Here is a 24,282-nt window from a genome sequence, read left to right as displayed (position 1 = left end):
TTGTGAATGTTACTTTACATCAGTGGTTCTCAACCTTCCTAATGCCACGACCCTTTAATACAGTTCCTCATGTTGTGTGACCCCAACCATAAAACTATTTTCGTTGCTACTTCATAACTGTAATTTTGTTATTGTTATGAATCATAATATAAATATCTGATATGCAGGATGTATTTTCATTGTTACAAATTGAACATAATTAAAGCATAGTGATTAATCACTATGTAATTATATATGTGTTTTCCGATGGTTTTAGGCGACCCCTGTGAAAGGGTCGTTCAACCTGCAAAGGGGTCGAGACCCATAGGTTGAGAACCGCTGCTTTACATGCTAAAAGTGACTATGGATGTAATTAAGTTAAGGATCTTCAGGTGGGGAGATGACGTGGATTATCCAGGTGGGCCCAATGTAATCGCAAGTGTCCTCATGAAATGGAAACAGAAAGGTCAGATAGAGAGGAGGTGGAAGCAGAGGGCGGTTGGTTATGAGCTGTTGGCTGCTGACATTGAAGATGTAGGAAGGGATACAACCAAGGAAAGCTGGAAAAGGCAAGGAAATGACTCTCCTCTAGGACCTCCGGAGGGAGTGCGGCCCTGTGCAACCTTGGTTTTGGTCCAGTGAAACCCATTTTAGGCTTCTGACCTCCAGAACGGTAAGTTAATACATTTATGTATTAAGTCATTTTAAGCCACTGAGTTTGCAGTAATTAGTTGTAACAGCATCAGGAAATTAATACAGGCAGTTATTTGAGGGTTTAATGTAAGGGATGAGGTGATTGATACATGACTTGATTTTGAAAAAGGTCTCCTTGATTCTCTGATTGATACGTACATGGACAGAGAGTCTGAAAGTGGGGAGAAGAGGGAAGAGAAGAAGGGAGGAGAGGAGGAAAGACACGAGTGGAAGCAAGTTGACATACGGTGTTTGCTGCAATATTACAGTAGTCAAGAGGATTGAGGGTCACGGTGGTGATGGAGGTGGCACTCAGGCTTGCTGATAAATGGAAGTGCTCAGAGGCACCCTGAGAATCAGGGAGCAGGCAGAGGAAGACATGAAGGAGTTTTAAGATGGTCCCAGAGCTACGAGGAAAACCGGAAGAAAGTGAAAAGACAGAGTGCTTCCAAAAGGAGAGAGAAGAACTCTGTTTGCGAGGTTGCCAGAGGTCCATTAGGCTGAGGATAGAGAGTTGGCCACTGGACCTGGCACAGTGCAGGCTGTAAGATGGTTCTACATGAGTGGTACTAAATACTGCCTGGGTGTCTCTCTCCAGACCGAGTCTGTCTCATTCACCACGGTACGGAGCCTGCCACAGAGAATGTGCTCTACAAATGTGTTGGCATGGATGAATGACTGAATTTTGAAGTGGGGAGGGAAAACCACCCTTAGTTGGGGCTCCAGAAGCTTTGTAGAGTTAGAGGGGTTGGGTTGGGCCTTGAGAGACAGGTAGGGTTTGGATAGGCGTGGAGGAGGGGGTAGTTCAGGGAGCCCAAAAGAGTATCTGCTAGTTAAGTCAGATCATACCCACATAGACTCCCTGAGAACCTACCAGACACCCTTTGAGATGAATTATCATGAAGACACTGTTTGATACACTATTTAATTTACTGAACACTGACTCAGTGTTGTTACCCTAGTCTAGGGCCTAGGACATACAAGAGCCAGGTTACTTGCAGGAATGATCAAAGACCAATTTCTCCCCAAATTGACATTTTTATTACTTTAAAAAAACTTCAGTAAATGGGGATTGTCATTTTTGCCTTTGGTTGTAGATCTTGTTTGGGAGGGCTGTAGGGAGAAATTGGTGGAGAGGGAGCCAGTAGCCAGGAAGCCATTGGCAGTTGAGTTCAGGAGCAAGCAGCACTTCCAATGAGTCTTTTTAAGAGTGACATTAATGCTTAAGTTGATTGGAATAAAATCTCTAATGAAGAGGTCACTTTTCAAGTCTGCAAGAAATCACACCCATAGCTCCCTCCCTTTCCGCTCAAAGCCCGGAGTCTCAGGTGTCCAGAGAGCTTTACTGCCCCTCCCCTGCTCAGGTTGAAAGGCCAGTAATTGCAGTTTCCCCAGCAGCTGAGAGCACAGACACCCTGCGACCAGCACAGATAGACAGATAGCTAGGGAGACCTCCCCGGCAGTGACTCTGGAACTAATTAGCTAACAAGGCGTGTAATTAGATCAATGCACGTGAGGTAAGAGCTGATGATGTGCTTTTTAGGACAGCGAATATAAAGGAGCTGCAAAGAAAGGGTTGCATTGAGGAGTTCCACATTATTAATCCTGTTGGAAATATTCAGAATACTAGCATTGATAGAGAAAAGAACCTCCTCCAGCAGCCGTGGCCAGCGTGGGTCCTAACCTGTGGTCAGTATCAAGCTGGGGATGGAGTGGTGGTGAGCAGTGACGGTACCTTGTTCACCACTTGGTGACTGCTGGTTTACCTGGGACTGAGGCTGCTTTGTGATGACTCTCTGTTGTGGAAAGTTGTGGAAAATATTTTCCCCCTTCCCATAGCATAGGGAGAGGTTCCCACATTACTTTCTTGGCATAGATAGTGACCAGGCCTGCCCTAACCTAATAGGCCTTTTATTTCTGCAAGCATCCCCTCTAGCTGCCCTCTTGTCCTCCTTCAGCTCATTTGGAGAGAAAAGAATTGCCCATTTGAAGCGTGCCAAGCCCCCTCCTTCTCCCTGGGTGCAGAGCCCCCAAACCCTCAATGTAATCACAAGCATCCGCACCTCTGACCCCTGGGACCCCAATAAGGCATATTTTACCTCCCACCCTGCCCTCATTCCCTACTTCTCATTCATTCCTTCACTTCTGTCTGAGATGTAATGCTGCCCTCTTGGTCCCCAAGTGCCAAATTTGTGCAGTTTCTAGGGTAAGATATCGCTGAGGCCACCGAAGTAGTTCCTCATCGAGGCTCAGACAGTTTCCTAATTAATATGATTTTGGTCACTGCAGCCTGTGTTGAAATTGAACCAATTTCCCAGGGGTGGAAAGTCAGAGATGAATCCACTAAACCAACTAAATTACTTACATGTGAGAGAGAAGACAATTTCATCAGGAGTATTTTCCTGTGGTTTGACACCTTAGCTTTGCAGGTTGTGGACTTTTAAGAGCATTTTTTTTCTACTCTGATGACAGGGGAGCCTGGATTCCTGATAGAAAAGTTATGTAATTAAGATGCCTTAAGTTAAACACACGCTGAAGCTGTTTGCATGTCACCATGAGGGCTGCCAGCTCTGTTTTGAAGCTGGGAAAAGAAGTAGCCAGCGCTGTTTCCCCAGAAGAGTAGCTTTCTACTTCTCCATCTTTGCCCATGAACCCGAGGAGCTTACCTTTGAAACATTAGCTGTTCACCCCAGTAATTGTTCCATCCTCTAATTTAATGAAAACCTATTAAACGGAAACAATAATTAAAATGAGACATCATCTCTGTAGGAGGCTTACATATTAAAATTACTGTGCATTTCAATGCGGGCAGATTTTTATTCTTGAAACACAGCATTTGAAGCAACATGTGAAAATGATTTATAATGAATAATCATGAATTAGCTTGGCGGTTAACATGATACCCTACTGTTTACTATTGAATTTGAGTAGCTGGTGGCAAGGTCAAGGCCAATACCACAAGTAAAATATCTCTTTCATGCCTGAGAATTAGGACTGTGCCCCAAAGGGAAGTAAGTATAATTAGGTCAGCCTACTGCTCCGATTTTTTTTTAAAAATATATTTTATTAATTTTTTACAGAGAGGAAGGGAGAGGGATAGAGAATTAGAAACATCGATGAGAGAGAAACATCGATCAGGTGCCTCCTGCACACCCCCTACTGGGGATGTGCCTGCAAACCAAGGTACATGCCCTTGACCAGAATTGAACCTGGGACCCTTGAGTCCACAGGCCGATGCTCTATCCACTGAGCCAAACCAGTTAGGGCCCACTGCTCCGATTTTTAAGCATGCTAGAGAACAAACTTTAACATATGGAAGAGTTTTGGGTCCTGGAGGCGGGGTGCCCCTGAGGTAGGGGAGACCTGGCTTTGGAGTGGAAATGGAGTGGACAAGCTGAAGGATTATTTCTCGCCTGGGGATTAGAGAAGCCACGCAGAAATATATAAAAAAAGCTGCAAAATTGGGGTCAGAAGCTCTGTCTCTGCTACTTATTGGAGGTGGGACCTTGGGCAAGTCACTCTTCTATAAGCCAGCAATTCCTTACCTTTCAAGTGAGGCTATCAGTGCCTATCCAATGGGCTTCTATGAACATGAAATGCCGTCATGTGTGAGAACACATTGGCAAATGTTAAAGCTCACACTTTAGGGTGTCGGTTTCTGAGCCGCCTTTGCAAAGCTTCTTAGAAATGTCCTAAAGCGAGGTTGAGGGATGGGAGATACTTATTGAGCACAGCTGTGTGCTAGTCATGGTCCAAATATGCTTTCATTCCTCCTTACTGAACCCTCCAGGATGGGCGGGTTTACTACCGTGTTACAGGTGAGGCAACTCATGCATGAAGGAAGGAAGCTGAGTTATCCAAGATCTCCCAGTTTCCCTGGGGGAGCTGGCATTCAAACACTGGTTGAGCTGAGCTAGATGGACGGGGCTGAGAGACAGAGGTTCATCTACTCTCTTAGCATCTTTCAAATACACAGCACAGTACTGTTCACGCTAGGCACCGTGTTATACATTACACCCCCATGACTGGGAAATTTGTACCATTTGCAATGCAGTCTTATTATGCAGTCTTTTAACCAGTCTTTCCTTTTCGGTTCTCCTGCCCTGTAATTCAGGTAGAGCTGGCACCCCTGCTTTACCTCTCTCTGTATTCAGAGGCGTCCAGCTGGGATGGGGGTTGAGGGATGAGGGTTAGGGGGCGACTTGATCACTGGAATGTGGGGAGGCCGCCTAAAGAGGAGTGGTTACAGTTTGCTAATTTCTTAGTGACAGGGGAAGTGTGGCTTTTCCTAACTGGCATTTTAAATGTTTATGATCAGAGCTCAGCTGCCTCACCAGGCCTGCCTAATTAGTAAAATTATGGGGGTGCTGCAATCTCTTTTGATTGAATAACATAGTAATTACAAAATTGATTACTATCATGTGTCACAGGGTTCCTTAGGTTTAGTCCCTGATGGAGGAGTTGGGGATGCTCAGCTGTCTTGTTTATTCCTTAGGCAGCTCATTACTTTAATGTACTTTTTGTCAACAAGTTGGGGTTATAGCTGAGTGTCCTTGGTAAACCTCTTTTGCTGTGTTGTGGTCCAGACTTTGGAGTCAAGCCATATTAATTATTAATGTAATAGACATCTAGTAACGCTCTACCATGTGCCCGGCAGTGTGCAGTGTACGGGGTGGTACATACTGGGAAACCATTCCTGGTGGAATGTCCAGTCTAGTGGGCATGGTAGCCATTAATAACATGATTACATGCATGAAACCTTGATGATGACGAAAATACAGTGAAACAATTCAGGGAACCCGAGCTGGCCTGGGGCAGTCAGAGAAAGCCCGAAGGAGGGACAATTAAGCTTGCACCCGAAGAAGAGGAAAATAAGAGAGAGGTCACTGCAGATAGGAATGCACCAAGGTGGGGAGGAGCACGAGCCTGGAAAGAAGGAAAAGGCTTGTGTGGCTGGAGTGCGGGGTGCGAGGGGGTTGGGGAAGCAGAAAGAGAAGATGATACAAAAGTAAGCAGGGCTGCCAGGTGAATGCCATGGAGTGTCATGCGAGAGTCGGTTTTATCTTCATTTGCTTACCTTGAGCCTGGATAAGCCATAAAACTTCTCTGTGCCTCAGTTTCTTCACCTGTAAAATGGGGAGATGTTGATATTTAGCTCACAGAAGTGTTATACAAATAGACTGTTCATAAATGTTTCCTGAGTGGATATAATGTGTCAGGTCCTGGGTACACGATGGTGACTTGTCCCTTTTCCACACCCTAGCACCGAGATCACACACGTGGGTGACTAGCAGATGTAGCACAGGGAAGTGGTGTGTGGAACCAGCCTGCCACATTGGGATCTCAGCACCATGGCTTCCTAGCCCAGTGTCTTTCAGAAAATTACTTCAGTTCTGTAAGCCTTAGTCTTTCTTGTCCGTAAAACAGGAAGAGGAATAAAGTATTGTAAGGGAAATTATATGTGCAAAACAGTTAGTTTGCACTTGGCAGCATAATAAGCCATACACGTTGGCTGTTTATCATTCTGGCTTCTGGAACTAATGGCGGTTTAATGGGATGCTATTGTGAACTTGTTAGTGGAGATAGAAATTCCTACCTGTTAAGTGGGAGTCTCCTGGCATCCCCACCAGTTTCTCATTGTGATTTCTGCTTCTTTGCAAGCGGCTTAGATCAATAACACCTGACGTTCTCGAAGAAAGGCTGCAGGACCTAACAGTGGGACACATGTCCCCTTCTCTCCTGAAAACAGGACTCGCCCGTGGATGCTTGGCAGGTTCTGAAGTGGCAAATTTCCTCTGTACTCAGAAATGAATAGCTAAAAACCATTTCAAATTAACAAGTGTTGCTTTACCTTTTGGGGCCAGTCTTCCCACCAGCTTACATGGGCCTCAGGCCAGGAGCCTGTGCCGTGTCCTATATCAGGATTCTGACTTGGGTTGAGGTTCTCGGTGTAAACATGCTATAATCGCTAAGATGTTGCCTGGATTCCCCATCAGTCAGAGCCGAGGTGGGCTGCCCTGGTGTGTTTGTTTTGTCATGTTTCTGGTTGCTGCTGTGTTTGCTTGCTCAATTCACCAATTGTTGGAGCTTTCCATTTAAGATTAATTTGAGTAGCCCAGCAGGTGTGGCTCAGTGGTTGACGTATGAATCAGGAGGTCATAGTTCAGTTCCCTGTCGGGGCATATGCCCGGGTTATGGGCTTGGTTCCCAGTAGGGAGCGTGCAGGAGGCAGCTGATCAATGATTCTCTCTCATCATTGATGTTTCTATCTTTCTCCCCCTCTCCCTTCCTCTAAGAAATCACTAAAAATATATTTTAAAAAAAGAATAGGTTGAGTAGATGCTTTCCTGCTGGACTTTGAGTGAGCGATATGCTTGCAGAGAAAGAAAAATGCAACAAGGATAATGGGAAGCACGTGGGTGTTCACATCCGCAGAGCGATCCCTCAGCAAAGGCCCTCTTCTCCCCCTCTCTCCTGCTTGGTAAATGCTCATCATCTTTTTTGACTTAGGCTCAAAGACCCATCCTCCACAGATGTCATTCCCAGTCTCCACAGGCTCCCTCCTTCCTTTGTGCATTGTCACAGGTAACGTCTTGCTCAGGAAGCCATCCTCGAAGGCAGAAATTGCAGTTTTACTTTCACCTCCCTGGTGCCCAGCACAGTGCCTGGCACAAAGGAAACACAAGTATATTCTTGTCCACAATGAAAATAATACCCATTGCACCCTAGGAATCAGGGAAAAGATAAATGAAGTTGCCCGTATCTTAGAGAAGGGTGCAAGTACCATCGTTTAATTTCTTCTCTACTGCCGAATCTCCTTCCTTCTTCACTCAACACTGTTTTACTGATGCATAATCACTACATTAGCATTTTTAGTGTTTCTTTAAAAATGACTAGGTAGAGCTGCCTCATGCCAGGAGAGAAAAAGCACTTAACCCTTGCTGCTGAGTTAGCACTTCTTAACTAGATCATGCAACACCTCGAGTATCTGGAACTCTGTTCCCTTTTCCCCTCTTTTCAAAATGTAAAGTGTTCACCAAAGCGGCGGTTGTGTGGGAAATTACTGCGATGAGTGATAGACTTCAAGTGCACCCCCAGAGGTCACAAACAGAAAGCTTCACAGACAGACCAAATTCTAATGCTGGAATCATTTCGCTTATTAAATCAATTAGACATATCCAGGAAGAAGGAAGGGAAAGAGATGGAGTAGGCTGATACACTCAGAAAAGGGTACAAGTGGGGTGGGGGGAGGATAGGAGACCCCACTGGATTCCTGGCTTATCCACTGGTCATATCTTCAAATTTCCTCTCTGCCCTATCAGCTTTGTTGCTGATGCTGTGGTTACATGGATTGGAGCTGAGGTTATTAAAAAGGGGGTACAGTACAGATAGAAATGTATTGCCTAAATAAAAAAAAAAAATCTCTTCTCACCCACCTAAGACCATGATACATCCCAGCATCCCAGAAAAGCATTTTGGATGACTAGTTCCTAAGCTGCTACTGACTGGGTCAGCTTACAGTATCTGTTTGTGGGGGATAAAAGGAAAAAAAGGGTTCAGTGGGTGGGAGGTGCCTGGAGCCAACATGCTTTATCTATTGGAGAGAAGCAGGGACAAGCACATGTGTCCACAGCTGTAGTTCACCTGTTAATTTGGTGATCAGCGGTGGGTTTTATTTAGCATTTCTCAGAGTATACGTGGGGCCACAGTGGGAATGGGATGAGTGTCAAAGATGGGTGTCGGATTTAGGGATGACATAGCTATCACTCTGAAGATGTCATGATTTGTACATCATGACTTGGTCCTCCCACCCTTTCTATTTATAAGTCATACTCTTACTCAATCCTTTTTTAATGTGTGTTCAACACACTTACGTTTCATTTATTCCATCTATGTTTAACACGTTTCACAGGTTGCTAACTTGCTATCTATATTTAACATGTCCTATGAGCTTTATCCATCCCAGTTGTTTTTCTTTCGCAGAATTGAATATTCTGAAATACAGCAAACATACACTATAGTGGTTGAATATGGAAGTAGAATATTCACTGTAGGTTCTCAATTGGTTTTCATCGGTTGCTCTTTTAACTCCAGGATAAAAGCAGGCTACTGCAAGGCAGGTGACATCTCACTGTAGTCAGTAATTGGCAGCTGTACATTTATGGTGATCTGGAAAATCAGTAGAGGAGAAAAATGATAAAAAATCTGGGTGTTTAAATAGCCTCAGTACCCTATTTTGCTACGATGGGTTAAACAAAATGGTGAGACTAGGAAAGAACCCGGAGATTGTGCAGTTCAGCCCCCGGTTTTCAGATGTGGAGGGCGAGGCTCAGAGGGGTAAAGAATCTTATGCTACGGGCACAGCGAGGTGTCTGCGAAACTCAGAGCAGTCATTAGTCCCTTGAAACCTGGTCCAGTTTGCTCACCTCTGTACTGTAAGAAGTGGGAATATTTCCGTGTGTTTTTTTTAGTGGCTGAATTATGGTAAACATTTACTCAAAAGAGCTTTTCTGAGAATGAAAATGTACATAAAGTCTCAATGTATCAAAATAGATTTTTTTACATTTCACTCTGGTGAGCGCTAATGGGGTCTTTACTTCAATGTGCCAGTCGCTCTCACAGAGAAGCGGGAAAAGCTGGCTGAAGAATGTTCCCATGGGCGAGCAGGTGTGGGGGGATGTATTAGACCCGGAGGAGGGGTGTCCTACAAAGAGGAGGGGCTGAATTGACGCTGACCCTCATTTTCTTTAATTCCATGGCTGCCGGCACTTGAGAAGTACCCACTGACTCCCTAGTTTTCCAAACGACATTCCTATATTCTAATATGTGTGCTTCCTTGAAGTAACACTGTAAATGACAAAAATAAGTGGAAAATACATTAATTCAATATGTTTTTATTGGCTGCCTGTTTTCTGCCAGGCACTAAGAACTATAGATAGAACAGTGAATAAATAAATATGCCCGCCCTCATGGAGCTTATAGTCTCGTGGCAAAAGAAGGGAAATTAGGTAAGGAATATGAAATAAGATTATGATATAAGGGAATAATAAACGGATCACAATATATATATTATGAAAGGTGAGATGGAGAGAATAACCAGAGTGGCGTGTTAGACATTTGCAGAGAGCCTGTTTTGGAGGAACGGCCCAGGAGGTTGCATTTGCAGCCAGAGCTGAAGGCGGAGGGGCCAGGCATGTGAACAATGGGAGAGGAGCACTGTGGGTAGAGAGAGAGGACAAAGACGCTGAGGCAGGAGTGGGCTTGGGGAGCTCCTCTTGCAACCGAGAAGAGTGTGATGCTGTGGGGAGAGGTAGGCAAGAGTCAATTTCTATGTTACCTTGCAGGCCATGCTAAAGAGCCTGGATTTTACCCTGGGAGCAGTGGGAAACCGTTAGAAGGTTTCAAGCAGGAAACGGAAATGATTCTGACTTATGCTTTTAAAGAGCTCTTTGGCTGCTGTGTGGAGAGTGGAGAGAGAAGGTATTCTGGAAGCACACCTTCTCCTTATCTCAGCCCTTGACCAAAGCTGACAGCAGGTCACCTACCAGTACAGTAGTGAAGGCCTTCTTTTGGGCAGAAAAGCAGATGTCCGAGTAGGGTTATGCTGGTAGAGTGATCTCCCTGGGTTGGGAGAACCAACCTTCATGCCATTCCTAGCCTGACTTTTGTAGGTAGACTGTGGTGTTCTTTTCTGTGCTGCAAATTTAAACCAACTACTCATGGGATTATGGAAGGTTAAGTTCAGGAGGCCTTGACAAATGGCATAGTCCAGTGGTCGGCAAACTGTGGCTCGCGAGCCACATGCGGCTCTTTGGCCCCTTGAGTGTGGCCATGAAGTTTCAATCGCACTGTACATGCGCGCCCGCACGTGGTATTCTGTGGAAGAGCCACACTCAAGGGGCTGCAGTTTGCCGACCACTGACCTAGTCCATACCCTCATTTTGCAGATGAAGGGACTGAGGCCAAACTAAAGTCAAGAATTCAAGGATTTCTTTTTGTCAGAAGCCACTCTTTAGCTGAGGTGCTTTAAGGTCCGCACACAGGTCTGGGGTGTTGGTGGGCAGTGCAGCGGTGCCGCCTTTGTGCTCTGTGTTTTCAAAGGCTCCTCCTGCAGCCCCCGAGTAATAACCGGGTAGTTACACAGTCAGAGGACGCGGTCTGGGAACCACGAGTCCCACTAAACCCTTTGCTGTTCATTTGTCATTCTTTGAAGAGTTTTCTCCAGCTCAGCTCCCTTGGTGCCACTTTCTGATGCCAGGCAGCGTAGTGTAAAATGAGGAGATAATACCCGGTTTATCGTGACAAGGGGGAGTCTGCGTATGAAATGATGAATGTCTCTCATACGCGGATGTTGCAGAGAGAGAGAGAGATTCCTGTCTGGGCTCTCGCACCTGTAGGCCTGGACTTGAATAAATATTTCATGAGGAAAGTCACCCACTGCATATGTGCAGAGAAATTCCAGGCACGTGTATGGATTACAAGCATGCCTTGTATTTATTCTCTAGGCAAAGCGGAGTTGTCTGGTATTATTAGCGCTAGTAAATCTTGGTGGGGTACAAAGCAACGACGGGTTTCCCTAGGTGCATTGTGGAGAGAAGGTCACAGAGCCCATGGGAAATGTGGACTTGGAGTCTGCGGAGTGGCGTTTGGATCCTCCTAGACTCAGGATTCTCTGAAGTTAGGGCCCCATTTATTTGCCTGCCTCTCACTTTATTTACAGCAACTTAATCTGTTTGCAGCAGGCCAACTCGCTCAGTGTCCTGTCAGAATTCCCATCAGAACACCCCTGGCCAGTTGTGAACGCGTCAAAGTGACAAGTGGGCACGGTGGCTGGGATGGCATGTCTGGGTTTTGCATTGAATGAGAGAGCTGTATGGAGTGGTGGCCGGCGTCTGAAAATGGAAAGTATTGACAAGAGGGGGAAATGAAAAATGCAACCTGGATCCTTTGGACACGGCATTTTTAACTGTGCATCTTCTCTCCTCTTCCTTCTCATGTTCTCTCTCCTCTTTTTCTTCTGCATTTTTTCTTTCCTTCTTCTCCCCCCGCCCCTCCCCACTCCTGTTTCTCCCGCTCTTCTTTCTTGACTCCTAGACACACACAGAGAGATCCACGCAGCCCCTCACGTGAGTGAGAAATTAATTCAGCTGTTCCGAAACAAGAGTGACTTCACCTTTGTGGCCACTGTACAGCAAAAGCCGTCAACGTCAGGAGTGATCCTGTCCATTCGGGAACTGGAACACAGGTGAGAAAGCTCAGTCTTAGAAACCGGGGTAGGAGGAATGCACTTGCATGAATGCCCGGGGATTGAGAGGTGGTAGCGCCGAGAGAACGTGCAGCTGGCTGAGGCCTTGCTTCTGTTGAACACGTCAGTACATTTACTTTGCATTAAGAATTTACTGTGGGCCAAGCGGCTTTCTTGTTTGCTCTCCAAGGACCGCTCACGGGTATCTTTCTGAGCGACCTCTAGCTTCTGGTGGACCTTGCTCATATGAAACCACATTCTATCTATCATATTTAGATCATCACGCAAGCTAATGAGTAATATTTAACAGTAACGTTTAATAAGTGTGTATTGTGCAGAACTGTGCTTGACACTGGGAATATTAAGGTGACTAATAGGGAATTTTTATTCTAAGGATCACCTAAGTTAATGGGGAAGTGGGACAAATAAATATCACAGAGTATTATAGATGCAATGCTAATACGCTGTGTTTAGGAAATAAAGGCAGTAGTGGTTAATCTCAGAATGGGTTGTGGTAAACCACGAAAGGCTTCAGGAAGGGTGATGGTTGTGTAAGGACAAAAGTGAGTAGATATTTGACAGGCTGAAAGGGAAAGGAATAAGGGATCAGAAGAACAGCATCCCAGAAAGAGGTTGCCATGATTTTGAGATGGAACAGGTAGGTTGGTAAAAATAGTAGTAACTAAGGTTATTTTGAGCACTGATCAATGCCAACCATTGTTCTAAACATTTACACTAAAATATTAAACACTTAAAATATTTTAACTCATTAATACGTGAGATACTGTAGGGTTTTTTTTGGGGGGGGATGTGAGTGAGTTCAAGGATTTTTGAAATTTTTAATGCTTGGACTGGTTTAAATATATAGGTAATACCTCGTTTATAAATGTTTCTGATAGAATTAGCATGACTATATTATGGGCTGATAATTTGATTTTGGGGAGGCTGGGAAATCTTCTATTATTGGAAATGTTCATTTTCTAATTCTTTCATGTTATTCTATTTAATTTTAAACTTTTCTTTGGACAAACTTAAATTTTGTTAATCATATTTCATTATGTTTGCATTTTTTGGAGCAAAGAGTTGGACATTATATTTTATGTAATAACATTTATACTTGTGGTGATATTTTTTTAAATCTGTAGTGTAAAACATATGTATTTCCTTCTTTTCTTGGCTGGGCTCATCATGGGATTGTGTAATCTATTGGTGTCTTTTAAATGAAACAGTTCTTAGTTTTGTTGATGAAGGCTACTGCTTTTCATTTTAAGTTCATTGATTTCTGCTTATTTCCTTTTCAATCATCTTAGTGATTTTACTAGCTTCTTGAATGTTCGTTTATTTTCATTATTTTCTGTTTACTGAGTGCTTTTTCTTGTGAGAATTACTTTGAATTCAGCACATTAATGTCACTATATAATGTTTTCATTTTCTGTACCTTTCTATAGTTTTAAATTTCAATTTGACATCCTCTTTGATCCAAGTTAGGGGAGTGTTTAAAAATTTCAAAGTGATTAAAATAAATATTTATTGCATGACCTGGTTTTATTTACAGACATCAAAATGTGCTTTAAGACTCCCAGACTTTTTATTTTGCTGAAAATTTTTTTCTGAAATTGGGTTTTTGCTGAAATGATGGCTGTGTACCACACTCAATATTTTAATTTTGGGGGCACATTTTCAAAGAATGGGTAGCTATTGTGTATATAGATACATACAGATACAACTTTGTATGCAGTACTGTTCAGTTATTTGGCTCCTAGGTGTTTTTAGTTTTACTTGAATGATGACATTCTGAGAGAGGTTGATTAATAACTTTCACTGTGATGAGAATTTTGTAATTCCCCTTGGGTAGGTTTGAGAGCCAGCAGGACTAGATATGTCATGCATTACTTGTACCCCATTTCATTGACCAGTCCTGGGAAATTGGGTCTAGCGGTGGGTGAAGGCTGAGAGAACATGGATATTGGAATAACTAGGCAGTTTCTGTCTTGATTGTTTGAGATGTTTCCTCTCTGTTTAGGGCTGCCCAGAAATTCATGGCTAGTGTCATGGCGTATGTTGTCCCAGGCACAGAGGTTGCCCTGGATGTACTACATGTAGAGGTTGCACAGGACAGAGAAAAGGGCAGAGGTGTTGGTATCTGGAGGCTGAAATAAATAATACCTGGAGATTTTTGTAAGTATTAGAAATATTTGTAAAACACCTAGCACAGAATGGGAACCTAATGAAAAGCCTTTTAACTTTAAATTGATATTAAAAAAGACTTGGTGGCAGTGGCCGTGCAGGTGGTTCTGGCCACGTTGGTGGCAGTGTTGGTGGTGATGTTGAAATTTGATGCTGAAGGAAAACAGGACACTGAGAAGTGGCCAGATAAGCAGCCGTCACTCCTCTCCAGTTCTGTGGTTAGAGGGAAATGAATATCTCCCAGGCTTTATGGTTGTATTCAGTTTCCAGGCCAAGTTCCCCCCTGCTGATAAACTTGCGGAATGGCACTCCGGGAGCTGAATGCTGGCCTTGGCCTTCATGTGCACCACAGGAAGTCATCATCCAACTGCCTTTCCCACAGCTGCCATCCAGAAGAATGACATTGACTGTTTTGGAAATCACTGTTTCCAATTTCTGCCAGGCTTCTGGCTATTCTCAGATGAGGCCATTATTGAATTAATGGCAGGAGAGTTCATTCAGTGGCTGAGTTCCCTTCCAGGCAAAGGCAGGCATCTCTCTCACCTGATGGGGATGCAGTAGCCAGAGGTGGGTGGTTTGAGAGGCTGTGATTCCTTAAACCAGAGTGAACTTTTTGGCACAGCTATACCTGCAAAATTCCTAGTAACCGAGCCAATCAGGTTCCCATGGATATCTTAAGTGAATAGATAAAATGAAATGGAAAACAAGTATAAAGATGATTGAAAAACATCCTAGGAATAGCAGTTGAAATAGACTTTTTTAAGTAATGGAATGGGCACTCTAATTTTAATCGATATTTCTAATTTGATGGATTTTTTTTAATAGTACCAATAGAGCACATTGGAAGAGCAACAAAGATGAATCTGTCTTGCTGAACTATCTTAATGACATTGCAGATTTAATGTTTATATTTTGTAACTCAAGTGTGTTAATATAGGGCTTTGTTAAAATGCAAAGCTTAATTAACATAGATTAAATATAATGGAATGTCCTGCCAGTATACGCAAACTCTAAAAGATATGATGGTAAGTTTTCTGTTTTTTAATTTTATTCCTAAATGATAGATAAAATGAAATCTAAGCATAATTAATAGGAAGCTGAAATCTAGGGGTCTAAGAAAAAACCTTCTGTTGCACAGATCTGTGAGAAGATGAAGAGGACATTTTGGGCTTCCTAAGAGGGCATCTCTTTTACTTAAACAAAATTTTGTATTTCAAAAGATATTCTTCAGTTTTCTGAGTTCTTGTGGTAGGAAGAACTTCCCTCTTAGATGCCAGATAGACATGTGTTCAATTTGTGGCTTTATCAGTCGCCAGAGTGTAAGCTTTTGCAACTGCTCTTAATTTACCTCACCTCAGTGTAACCTTCAGGTGACATGAAGGTATTGGTTTACAGGATCTTGGAGTAATTGGGAGGAGTCAACAAGAGCAAGGATGTGAATGGGTCCTCACACCCTATTTATTAGGCACTCAACACATGCCATGTCCCTTCTCCTCGTGGCTTCTTTCAGTATTTCTTAATTTCTCCCCCAGTTCTTCAGAAGTGAAGAGTGGTTCTTCTCACCACTTGGCATGGCAATTAGGTTTTTCATATCAAGAGTTTGTTATAGTTAATAAGCAAAAAGGGCTGTCTGTAATGGAATGCATTCGGCAAACAGCAGGTTTACCTTTCTAATTATGAATTACTTAAGCTTATATGTAAATAATTTGGTACTATCAGATAATTTATCAAAGAATATCAGAATGAAGGGTAGGAGGTGAGGGGGGAAATTCCAGAAGAGGGTCATAAGGTTTGATGAAGCCAGCCCAAGAAAGAACTTTTCCCTTGCGTGATTAGCAGTAAGGAGATTTGTCTTTGGGTGGTAAATACAATGCAATCAATATACAGATGATGTACAGAGAATTGTACACTTGAAACCTGTATAATTTTATGAACTAATGCCACCCCAATGCATTTATTTCAAAAAGGCAGTACATTTCTAGAAATTAAATCTTTTATATATATTTAGAAGTTTAATTCCTTCCTCAAGGAGATATAGTATATAAGGCTTATATTACATAAAAAGTAGGTGTTTTCTGTTGTTAAATTGCTTATATTTGGGAAGGAAGGGAGCAAAGTTGAAATTGGAATCTTACCCTAATACAGTCTATTCATGCTGCTTTGAAATGGTCCCCACATTCTACACATAAATGGAGAGGATTTAGTTTTAGAACTATGCATTGGTTAATCTGTAAGCTCCATTATCAACATTCAGGAAGTAGTCATGAAAACCTACCCAGTATCGTGTGTGGTGATAGATGCTGGGCTATCATTGTAAAGCATAGAGTGCTGGAGACACAACACATGGATGGTTAGTGCCCTAGGAGGACTACTGGGAGCACAGGGCAGCGTACCTGGCCTTACCCCAAAGGAATGCAAAAGTCCTTCCACTGAGAGTTATGCTTATTATGCAACAAAGGACAAGTAGAAATCAGCCAGGAGAAGATGAATGGAAGAGCGTTCTGGATGCAACATGAGTGAAGGGGCACGAGATGAGGTAGATCAGGTGCATTAAAAGAACTGAAGACAAATTCAGTGTTATTGGAGGGTGGGGAGAACCTAGTAGGGAATAAGGAGCAAGGTTTGGCCAAGAGGCCAGATCATGAATGGCTGTATAGTCAGTGCAAAGCCATAAAAGAGATGTAAGTGAAGGTGTGGCATGATTAGATTTGTGTTTTAGAAAGATGGCACGGGCTGCTTAGTGGAGAATGCCATGGAGAGGGCAAAATTGGAGACAGGGGGCCAGTTAGGTTGCTGCTACTGCCTAGAATCTAGACTAGCTAAGAGGATGAGTCTTGGCTCTGATCAAAGTCCATGCTCATCCATGCAAGGAACTTGTCCTCAGGGAGCTAGCATTCCAGTGGGTCTGATAATTATGGTGCAAATGGAGAGAAGTTGATTAAGAGATCATCAGGAGATGGAGTGAACTGATTGTAGTTCTGTGTAGCATGTTGGAGGGTGGAGAGGGAGGAGTCAAAGGTGATGCCCAGGGTTCTGGCTCAGGCTATGGGAAGTGCTATGCCCTGAGAAGAAGGGTGGTGTGGTTCATGTCACAAAGTGTGGTTCCCTGAATTTACTTTGAGATTTTAGTTGAATAAATTAACCAAATAGAGAAGAGCTGAAAAGGGCAACAAAGGACGGGAAATAACTCACTGGTGAATGGAATTACTTACTTCTGGATCAAGGCTGCTGCTTGAAGAAGGAAGCCTCTAGAAGCTGAAAATGTGCCCCCTCCAGAGATGCATCCAAATGGGTTTGGAATCTGGGTTTCCATCCTTCTTATCTCTATGACTAGCGGAGTGTAGACACAGCTTCAAGGCCGAGGGTAAAGGCTGCAGTGTGCATAAGAAAGCAATTTTCAGACAGATGAAAATGAATGGAAGGATCTCATGTCAAGGAAATGAAGTTTTTCAGGAACACACTACTTTAGTAAATTTTAAATCTTCGTCAGAAGAAGTGAAGCTGTTCAGATGACTTTTGACCTTAATTGAAGACAAGAAGTATCACAGCAATAGTGGGTAATGTTTTGAACAAATTGCTCCTGCTTGTAATATGCATGTAAGATTTTAGATTGCTTAATGTTTGAGAAATGGAAAAACAGCAAATTTAGCCATTAACCTTTACTTTTTAGTAAAAATTCCCAATTTCATTAATATTTATGCATCAAATCATTTAAGTTTAGTGGAATTCTTCTAGAGAATTAAAAAAGAAACTGTCGTCTTTGACCTTCTTTGGAATTAGTAATTGTGAAACACCCGCATATCAGGAGAATATTTGGTTCTGTGGAGAGAAAGGTGGATGGACAAGCGTTGTCACTGGTGAAAGATAGATTTAATCCCTCATTTGTTGAGCTCTAGGTGGAAGGCACCCAGACTGTCAGTCCATAGATGCGAGTGGTGCAGTAGCTGGGATGCTGGGCTGGGAGTCAGGAGATATGGGCTTGAGTCTTGGCTCTGTCACTGAATACCCAGGAGACCCTGGGCGGACTCCTCCCTGTACCTCAGTGTACTTATCTGTCAAATTGAAATTCATTTGTCATTAGATACTAACCATCGTCAGACTCGAATCTGTTGGTAGGTGCATTGGTGGATTCTGCTGTAGTGAAGAGGACATGCAAGGGGCCTGTCCTCAGGGAGCTAGCATTCCAGTGGGGAGAATCAGAGGATACATATGGACACATGGAAACCAAATGATAAATGTCATGCAGGGAAATAAAACAGGGATGAGTGGGGAAAATAGGCCAGAGAGGATGGGACACTGGAACTGAATCCAAGGAAGAGCCAGCCATGAGACAATCAGAAAACCGAGTGTCCCAGGCAGAGGAGACGCTACATTTGATGGCCCTCAGGCAGGATCCTGCCTGGTGTGCTCAGGGATAGACAGAGGGCTGGTGTAGATGGAGCTTTGCAAGTTGAGAATGAGGATAGGAGAGGAGTGGTTCGAGGTGAGGTGCTAATGGTAATAGTTGCCTTGACAGTTTTACAGTGTGGGAGAGAGTGCTTCAGAAATGACAAGTGTGATAGTTACACAGGCTATATCATTTCAGGTTCAAATCACTTATTGAGCACCGGCTATCTGCCAAGAAAGTTGACCCGTCCATCAGAATTGTTCCTTGGAAATCAAAATACTTTCTTAATTTGTGATTTTATAATAATTATGTCAATTTTTAGAACAAATGAACACATAAGCTCAATAATTTCTTTTTTAATTCTTCAGATTCTTGTTCCTACTTTTCATTGATGGAGTTGGTTGCCAATGATCATAGCCTGATAGGTGTGATTTCACAGTTCACCATTGGAAGCGTTATCAGTTCATCCGGAGACAGCCAGAACGAAGTTCTTTTAGCCAGTAATAGCCTTTCTTGAGAGATGGAAAGCCTCGTTCCCCAGAAATCAGGCATGATATGGAGCTGGAGGAGAATGTGGTGTGTGGGAGTGAGGCACTGCGAAAAGGGGTTTGTGGCTGGAGTGCAGCCTGCAGGGGGCATTAATACTGGTAGGCTCCTGTCTATGAGTGGTAGCCTTGTAGGGTTTGTGGATGAGCATGGACTTTGCTATAAGATAAAGGTTGAAATTGAAGGCCTGTCATTGGCTTGCAGAAGTGCTTTATTTGGCTGGCTCACATTGAAATGGCTGACAGAGTATTTTTTGATTAAAATTTTTAATAATCATGAATTAGTTTCCAACATTTAAAAATTGGGTGATCTGTCCTAAATTCAACTTTCCAGTTTCTTTTGTACATAGGTACATGCATTTCACTTTTCTCCTAATGCTACATTAATAAAAAAAACCAAAAAACAAAACACCCAGCAACTAACACAGGGCCTCATAGTGATAGGGAGACAATCGGGATAGATAGAGACTGTGGACATCTGAAGAATGCATGTCCTTGGGAACAAGGAATAAACTATCTCTTTCTGGTAATTGTATGTTCAGTGTCTAGAGTTTATCTGGATTTAAGTCAATAAGAGGTGGGAAAGTGCGGTGACTGTTTCCAGCGTTCAGGACCTGACTATACTTTGTAAAAGAGCAGATGAGTGTGTTTGGTATTGATTTCAGCACTGTTCACAGAAAAATCTTGGGCTGGAAACTGGAGCTGTTGATCTGGCTACCCTTACTTAAATGGTGACAGATGTCAGACTGAATTTGAACTTCTCACACACAGTGAAAGGGAGGCAGAATTGATTGCTACCTAGAATGTGCCAGATGCTTGACCTCATTATCTCATTTTTGTCCACATCACATCCAAGATAAGATAGGTGTTATTTTTCCATCTTTGAGATCAGGAACCTGCTGGTCAGAGAGGTTGAGTAATTCATCCAAAGTTATGTGGATAGAAAATGGCAGAGCCAGAATACAAAGCCCACGTCTGAAGAATTTGAAATATGACCCAGAAGGGTACTTAAGGGCTTTGACCCAAAATCCTAATGTATTTGTGTTTTGTTAATCCTCACTCAAGGATATTTTTTTCCATTGATTTTTTTTTTTTTTAAAGAGAGTAGAAGGCAAGGGGAGAGACACACAGAGAAACATCAATGTGAGAGAGACACATCGATTGGTTGCCTCCCACACATGCACCGACCAGGGCCTGGGGATCAAGCCTGTAACCCAGGTACAGGCTTTGACCAAAATTGAACCCACAACCCTTTAGTCTGCAGGCTGAATCTCTAACCACTGAGAAAAACCGGCTAGGGCCCCAGTCCTTATTTTTACATATCGTTTTTCACCTCTGGTAAGCTTCATGTGAGGAATTGCAGTCTTGCTGAGTTGGACATGTAGAGATTGATGTAATCCAAGCCTGCCTCAGGGCGCATAACACTGACTGGCAGGGGATTCCTCCAGCAGGTTCCAAGGTCACTGAGCCTACAAGATAGTCTTGCAGAACAAGAGTTATGAGATGAAATAAACTTGAGCGAGATGACACATCCTCTTGGAGAACCACAATTAATATTAGCATATCAAAGGCTCTTTAAAATCATGTAATAAGGTACTAGGCACTGTGTTACGCACTACAAAAGCATTGTTGCATGGTGTCCTTACAAACGATGAAGTAGGTTCTATTATTAGTCCCACTTCATGGATGAGGAAACAAGCATAGAGGGTTGGTTGCTTTGTCAAGGGTCACCCAGCTAGCGAAATGATGGAGCTTGGAGTCAAACCCAGCCAGTCAAATCTGGCACCGCAGCACATTTTCTTAACCAATCTAGTGTATTGCTTCCTTACAGTTGCTATCTGTAGCATTTCCCAAACTTATTTTTATCATGCAGTGCTTTGGGGAGTGTTATTTAATATCATTTGGTTGAATTATCATTCTAACAAACACTGGGATACTGGGGTGTTTCTCAGCATCTAGAAGGGTTCAGGAATCTGGAGAAGGGCTGTAAGTTGATAAAGAGACTAGACATGAAGTATAAATTTGGGTGGCATTTTGGGGAGTCAGAGGAGACCTAGCTTCAGTAACCAAGTTTTCTGAATCTCTGGGCCCTTAGCTTTTTATTAACACAAATTGCCCTAAAGCAAAGCATATATACATATCAAAGGTAAGGTTTGGTGTACAGTAGGCATTATCAGGTTGGGGGAACTTCCTTCCACTGTCAGGCAGCAGGCAATAATATATGCAAATCTTTAGGTTTGAGGAAATGCTTTTAGCTATTCCAGCAGGCAATATGTATCTTCAGCCCTGCTGAAGCCTCAAGGCCCACCAACCTTTTGATGAACTTCTTGCATTTATGACATGCTGGAATTAGCCCCCAGCACTGGGAAATGCACACACAACATTGATTCAAGGCCACTCTGGGCTGTTGGTCTAGAAAGAAGTAGTTTGGAGAGTCTTAGAACCCTGAACGTGGTGGAATGGGTGAGGGTGTCAGGGAACTGGCAGTAAGAGGTCATGTGAGGTGTGATGGGGTTGAGCCAAGTTAAGGTGTCTCCTTAGTAACTGGTGCTTACACTTTGGCTTTCTGTGGTGGGCAGTGCCTGCTGTCCAATTCTGCAATGGTGCCCATTGCCCAGCCAGGTTTTGGTGATGCACTGAGGGCAATGCCTGGTGCTCTCTCCATCTGGCAAGGTTCAGAGGCAGGCAGATGGGGCTGGACAGCCTCAATTGTCAGATGAGACTTTTTGGATTGCTGAAATGTTTCAGATGAAGGTTAGATAAATCATTCCGAGCTGTCTGGTCAATGAAAAATGCAACTCATGGGCTTTCCTGATGTCAAATTCCCTTAAGCCAGAGTGGATCCCAGAAATGAATGGATTGGCTGGTAAAACCCTGACACTTTACATTTGAGGAAAGCCACGAGAATTTATAAGAATCGTTTCCCACTTCTTTTTGCAAAGGCTCTGAAATATGGTAAGTATAGCAACTGCTGGGGTTCAAAATAAGTTCCTTTCTCATCTTTTGGAGTACCTGGGGGACTCGAAGATTATTTACTGTGGCTTTATGGTGCCTCAGGGATGCAGAGATAATCCACCTGCTCCCTTGAGCACTTTCCAGGAAAACTGTTTAGGAAGATGTGTGGTGGGTATTATTGGAGGGCAAGATGAGGCTCTCAATTCAGATTGTAGTAGCCTTGGAACTTGAACCCTAGGACAGTAGTCAATGCCTTTTTGATGGCCCAGGAAGTCTGGTTACAGAAATTTTGAGCAACTTTTTTCAGTCTTGACTCTTGGTGCTCTGTAGTTTTTGGAAGACTAGAACCATTGCTTATTTCCGTGCTTGGAGAACAGTTTCCAAATAAAGCCTGATGCAAGGTAGCGGCAGAACTCGGGAGGCAGAGCCTCGCCCAAGAGAGATCCGTGGAAGACAGCCAGTGCTGTGTGCCGTGTGCAACCACGGCTGGTCCAGCGCCTTCCGCCTGCTGTGCTCTCTACATCTCTGAAGAGTTACTAAACACCTTTTACAAGCCAAGTGCTGTGTTAGTTGGTGGGGAGGTTGAGATCCATCAACAGTTACAACACACCCGGTAAGACTTATAGGAGGGGCAAGTCATTTCATGTTGTGCCTTTGCTCAGCACCCTTTGTTTGCTTCCCGTGGGTTCAATATAAAATTCCGGTGCTCTGTGTGATTGGGCCTCTGCCTGCCTGTCAGCTCTCACCTCCTGCCCCTCCTACACTGCCACTGGGCTTAGCCACAGTGGCCTCCCTGCTGTTCCACATACTTGTCCAGCTGTTTTGCTTCTGCCCCAAGGCTTTTGCACTCATTTTCCTTGTCTAAGAACACCCTCTCGCCCTAGCCGGTTTGGCTCAGTGGATAGAGCATCGGCCTGCGGACTCAAGGGTCCCAGGTTCAATTCCGGTCAAGGGCATGTACCTTGGTTGCGGGCACATACCCAGTAGGGAGTGTGCAAGAGGCAGCTGATCGATGTTTCTCTCTCATTGATGTTTCTAACTCTCTATCCCTCTCCCTTCCTCTCTGTAAAAAATCAATATAATACATTTTTTTTTTTAAAAAAAGAACACCCTTCCCCTGAAGGATTTATGCCTCACTTCCTTCAAATCCTTTTATGTGTTTATACCTTATTAGAGAAGCCTTTATGTGCACTGCCATGCTCTAGCCCCATCACCCTGCTTTATGTTTGGTAAACTTTATCATCATCTTACACCAATATGTTCAATTGTTTCTCCTCTCTTTTATTACATAAGCAACTCACGTGCAGAAACTTCGCTGCTATATCCCCAGCACCATAAACAGTTCCTGGCACCATCCAGTGCTTACTAAATGAATAAAAGGGGAAATTAAACCTGTTGAAACACAGAGAAGGAAGCCACTAACTCTTCCAGGGACAGTCAAGGAAGGCTTCCTAGAGAAGGTGGCATTTAACCTGGAACTTGAAGCAGGAGTGAGAGTTTGCCTGGTGAAGGATGTGTGGGTTGGGGAGGTAGGTGGTGAGAGGGAGGGACTGAGGTATTTCTGGGCATGACAACAAAAGCAAAGGCATACTGCATTAATCTCCCCTCCTACTCTCCCCCTCCTCTGGCTGCCTCCAGCATACAGATTACTAGCTAGCATTATTTCTCGGAGGGTTTATCACTGAGTATCTTGTTCTCAGGCTCCCACACTACAGTCAGATGTGTCAAGTGCCTGATTGAACTTAAGCATGATTATGATGAGATTGGGGAAGGGGTGGGTGTATTCATTCTAATGCAGGGAGCGTTATCAGCTTATAACCAGCTTTTTATATGAAGTAGACAGGGGTTTCACATCCTGGCAGAGGGATTGTAAAACATCTTGAATTGATTGTAGGGTAATAATGTCCATCTCCAAAAGGACTTGTTATGATTGTAAAATGTCCAACTGTTTTCATACATTGAAAACTCAGGATGAAGTTCTATCTCCACTTGGGGCTTTTTCTCACTTTGATACTTGGAATTTTAATTGAGCCTCTGTAGCCAGATCTTTAAAATGAGATAATGTTCAAATGCTGTAATTAAATTTTTTAAAAGGACAGCAATAACTGAGATACCAACAGGCTCAGCCTGGATTCTGGAGCGATTCAGGTATTGCTAATCTAAATATCAAGGCTGTTCTCTTGTTCCTTTATGTGCACTGGGGAACACTTGCTTAGCAAAGGAGGATGAGCCATCAGAAAGTTATTAAATAACCTCAAATAGATGAGCTGAGGGCCTCTCTCTGGGTAGGC

At 43.4% G+C, this 24,282-nt stretch overlaps 1 protein-coding gene across 2 annotated transcripts in view; it reads left to right on the top strand.

Annotated features, from left to right (window-relative positions):
* Positions 1-24,282, top strand: part of NELL1 (neural EGFL like 1) — a 702,892-nt gene that overhangs the window by 48,641 nt on the left and 629,969 nt on the right. For both annotated transcript variants that reach the window (XM_081098633.1, XM_081098634.1), the window contains exon 3: positions 11,767-11,917. In XM_081098633.1, coding sequence (XP_080954759.1) covers positions 11,767-11,917 — 151 coding nt within the window. The remainder of the gene's footprint in view (positions 1-11,766; positions 11,918-24,282) is intronic.

This window comes from Myotis nattereri (genome assembly GCF_964212035.1).
Source record: "Myotis nattereri genome assembly, chromosome: 9".
In the NCBI taxonomy this organism is placed as follows: domain Eukaryota; kingdom Metazoa; phylum Chordata; class Mammalia; order Chiroptera; family Vespertilionidae; genus Myotis; species Myotis nattereri.
The sequence above is the reverse complement of the archived record's forward strand: the minus strand, read 5'-3'. Positions and strand labels throughout refer to the sequence as shown.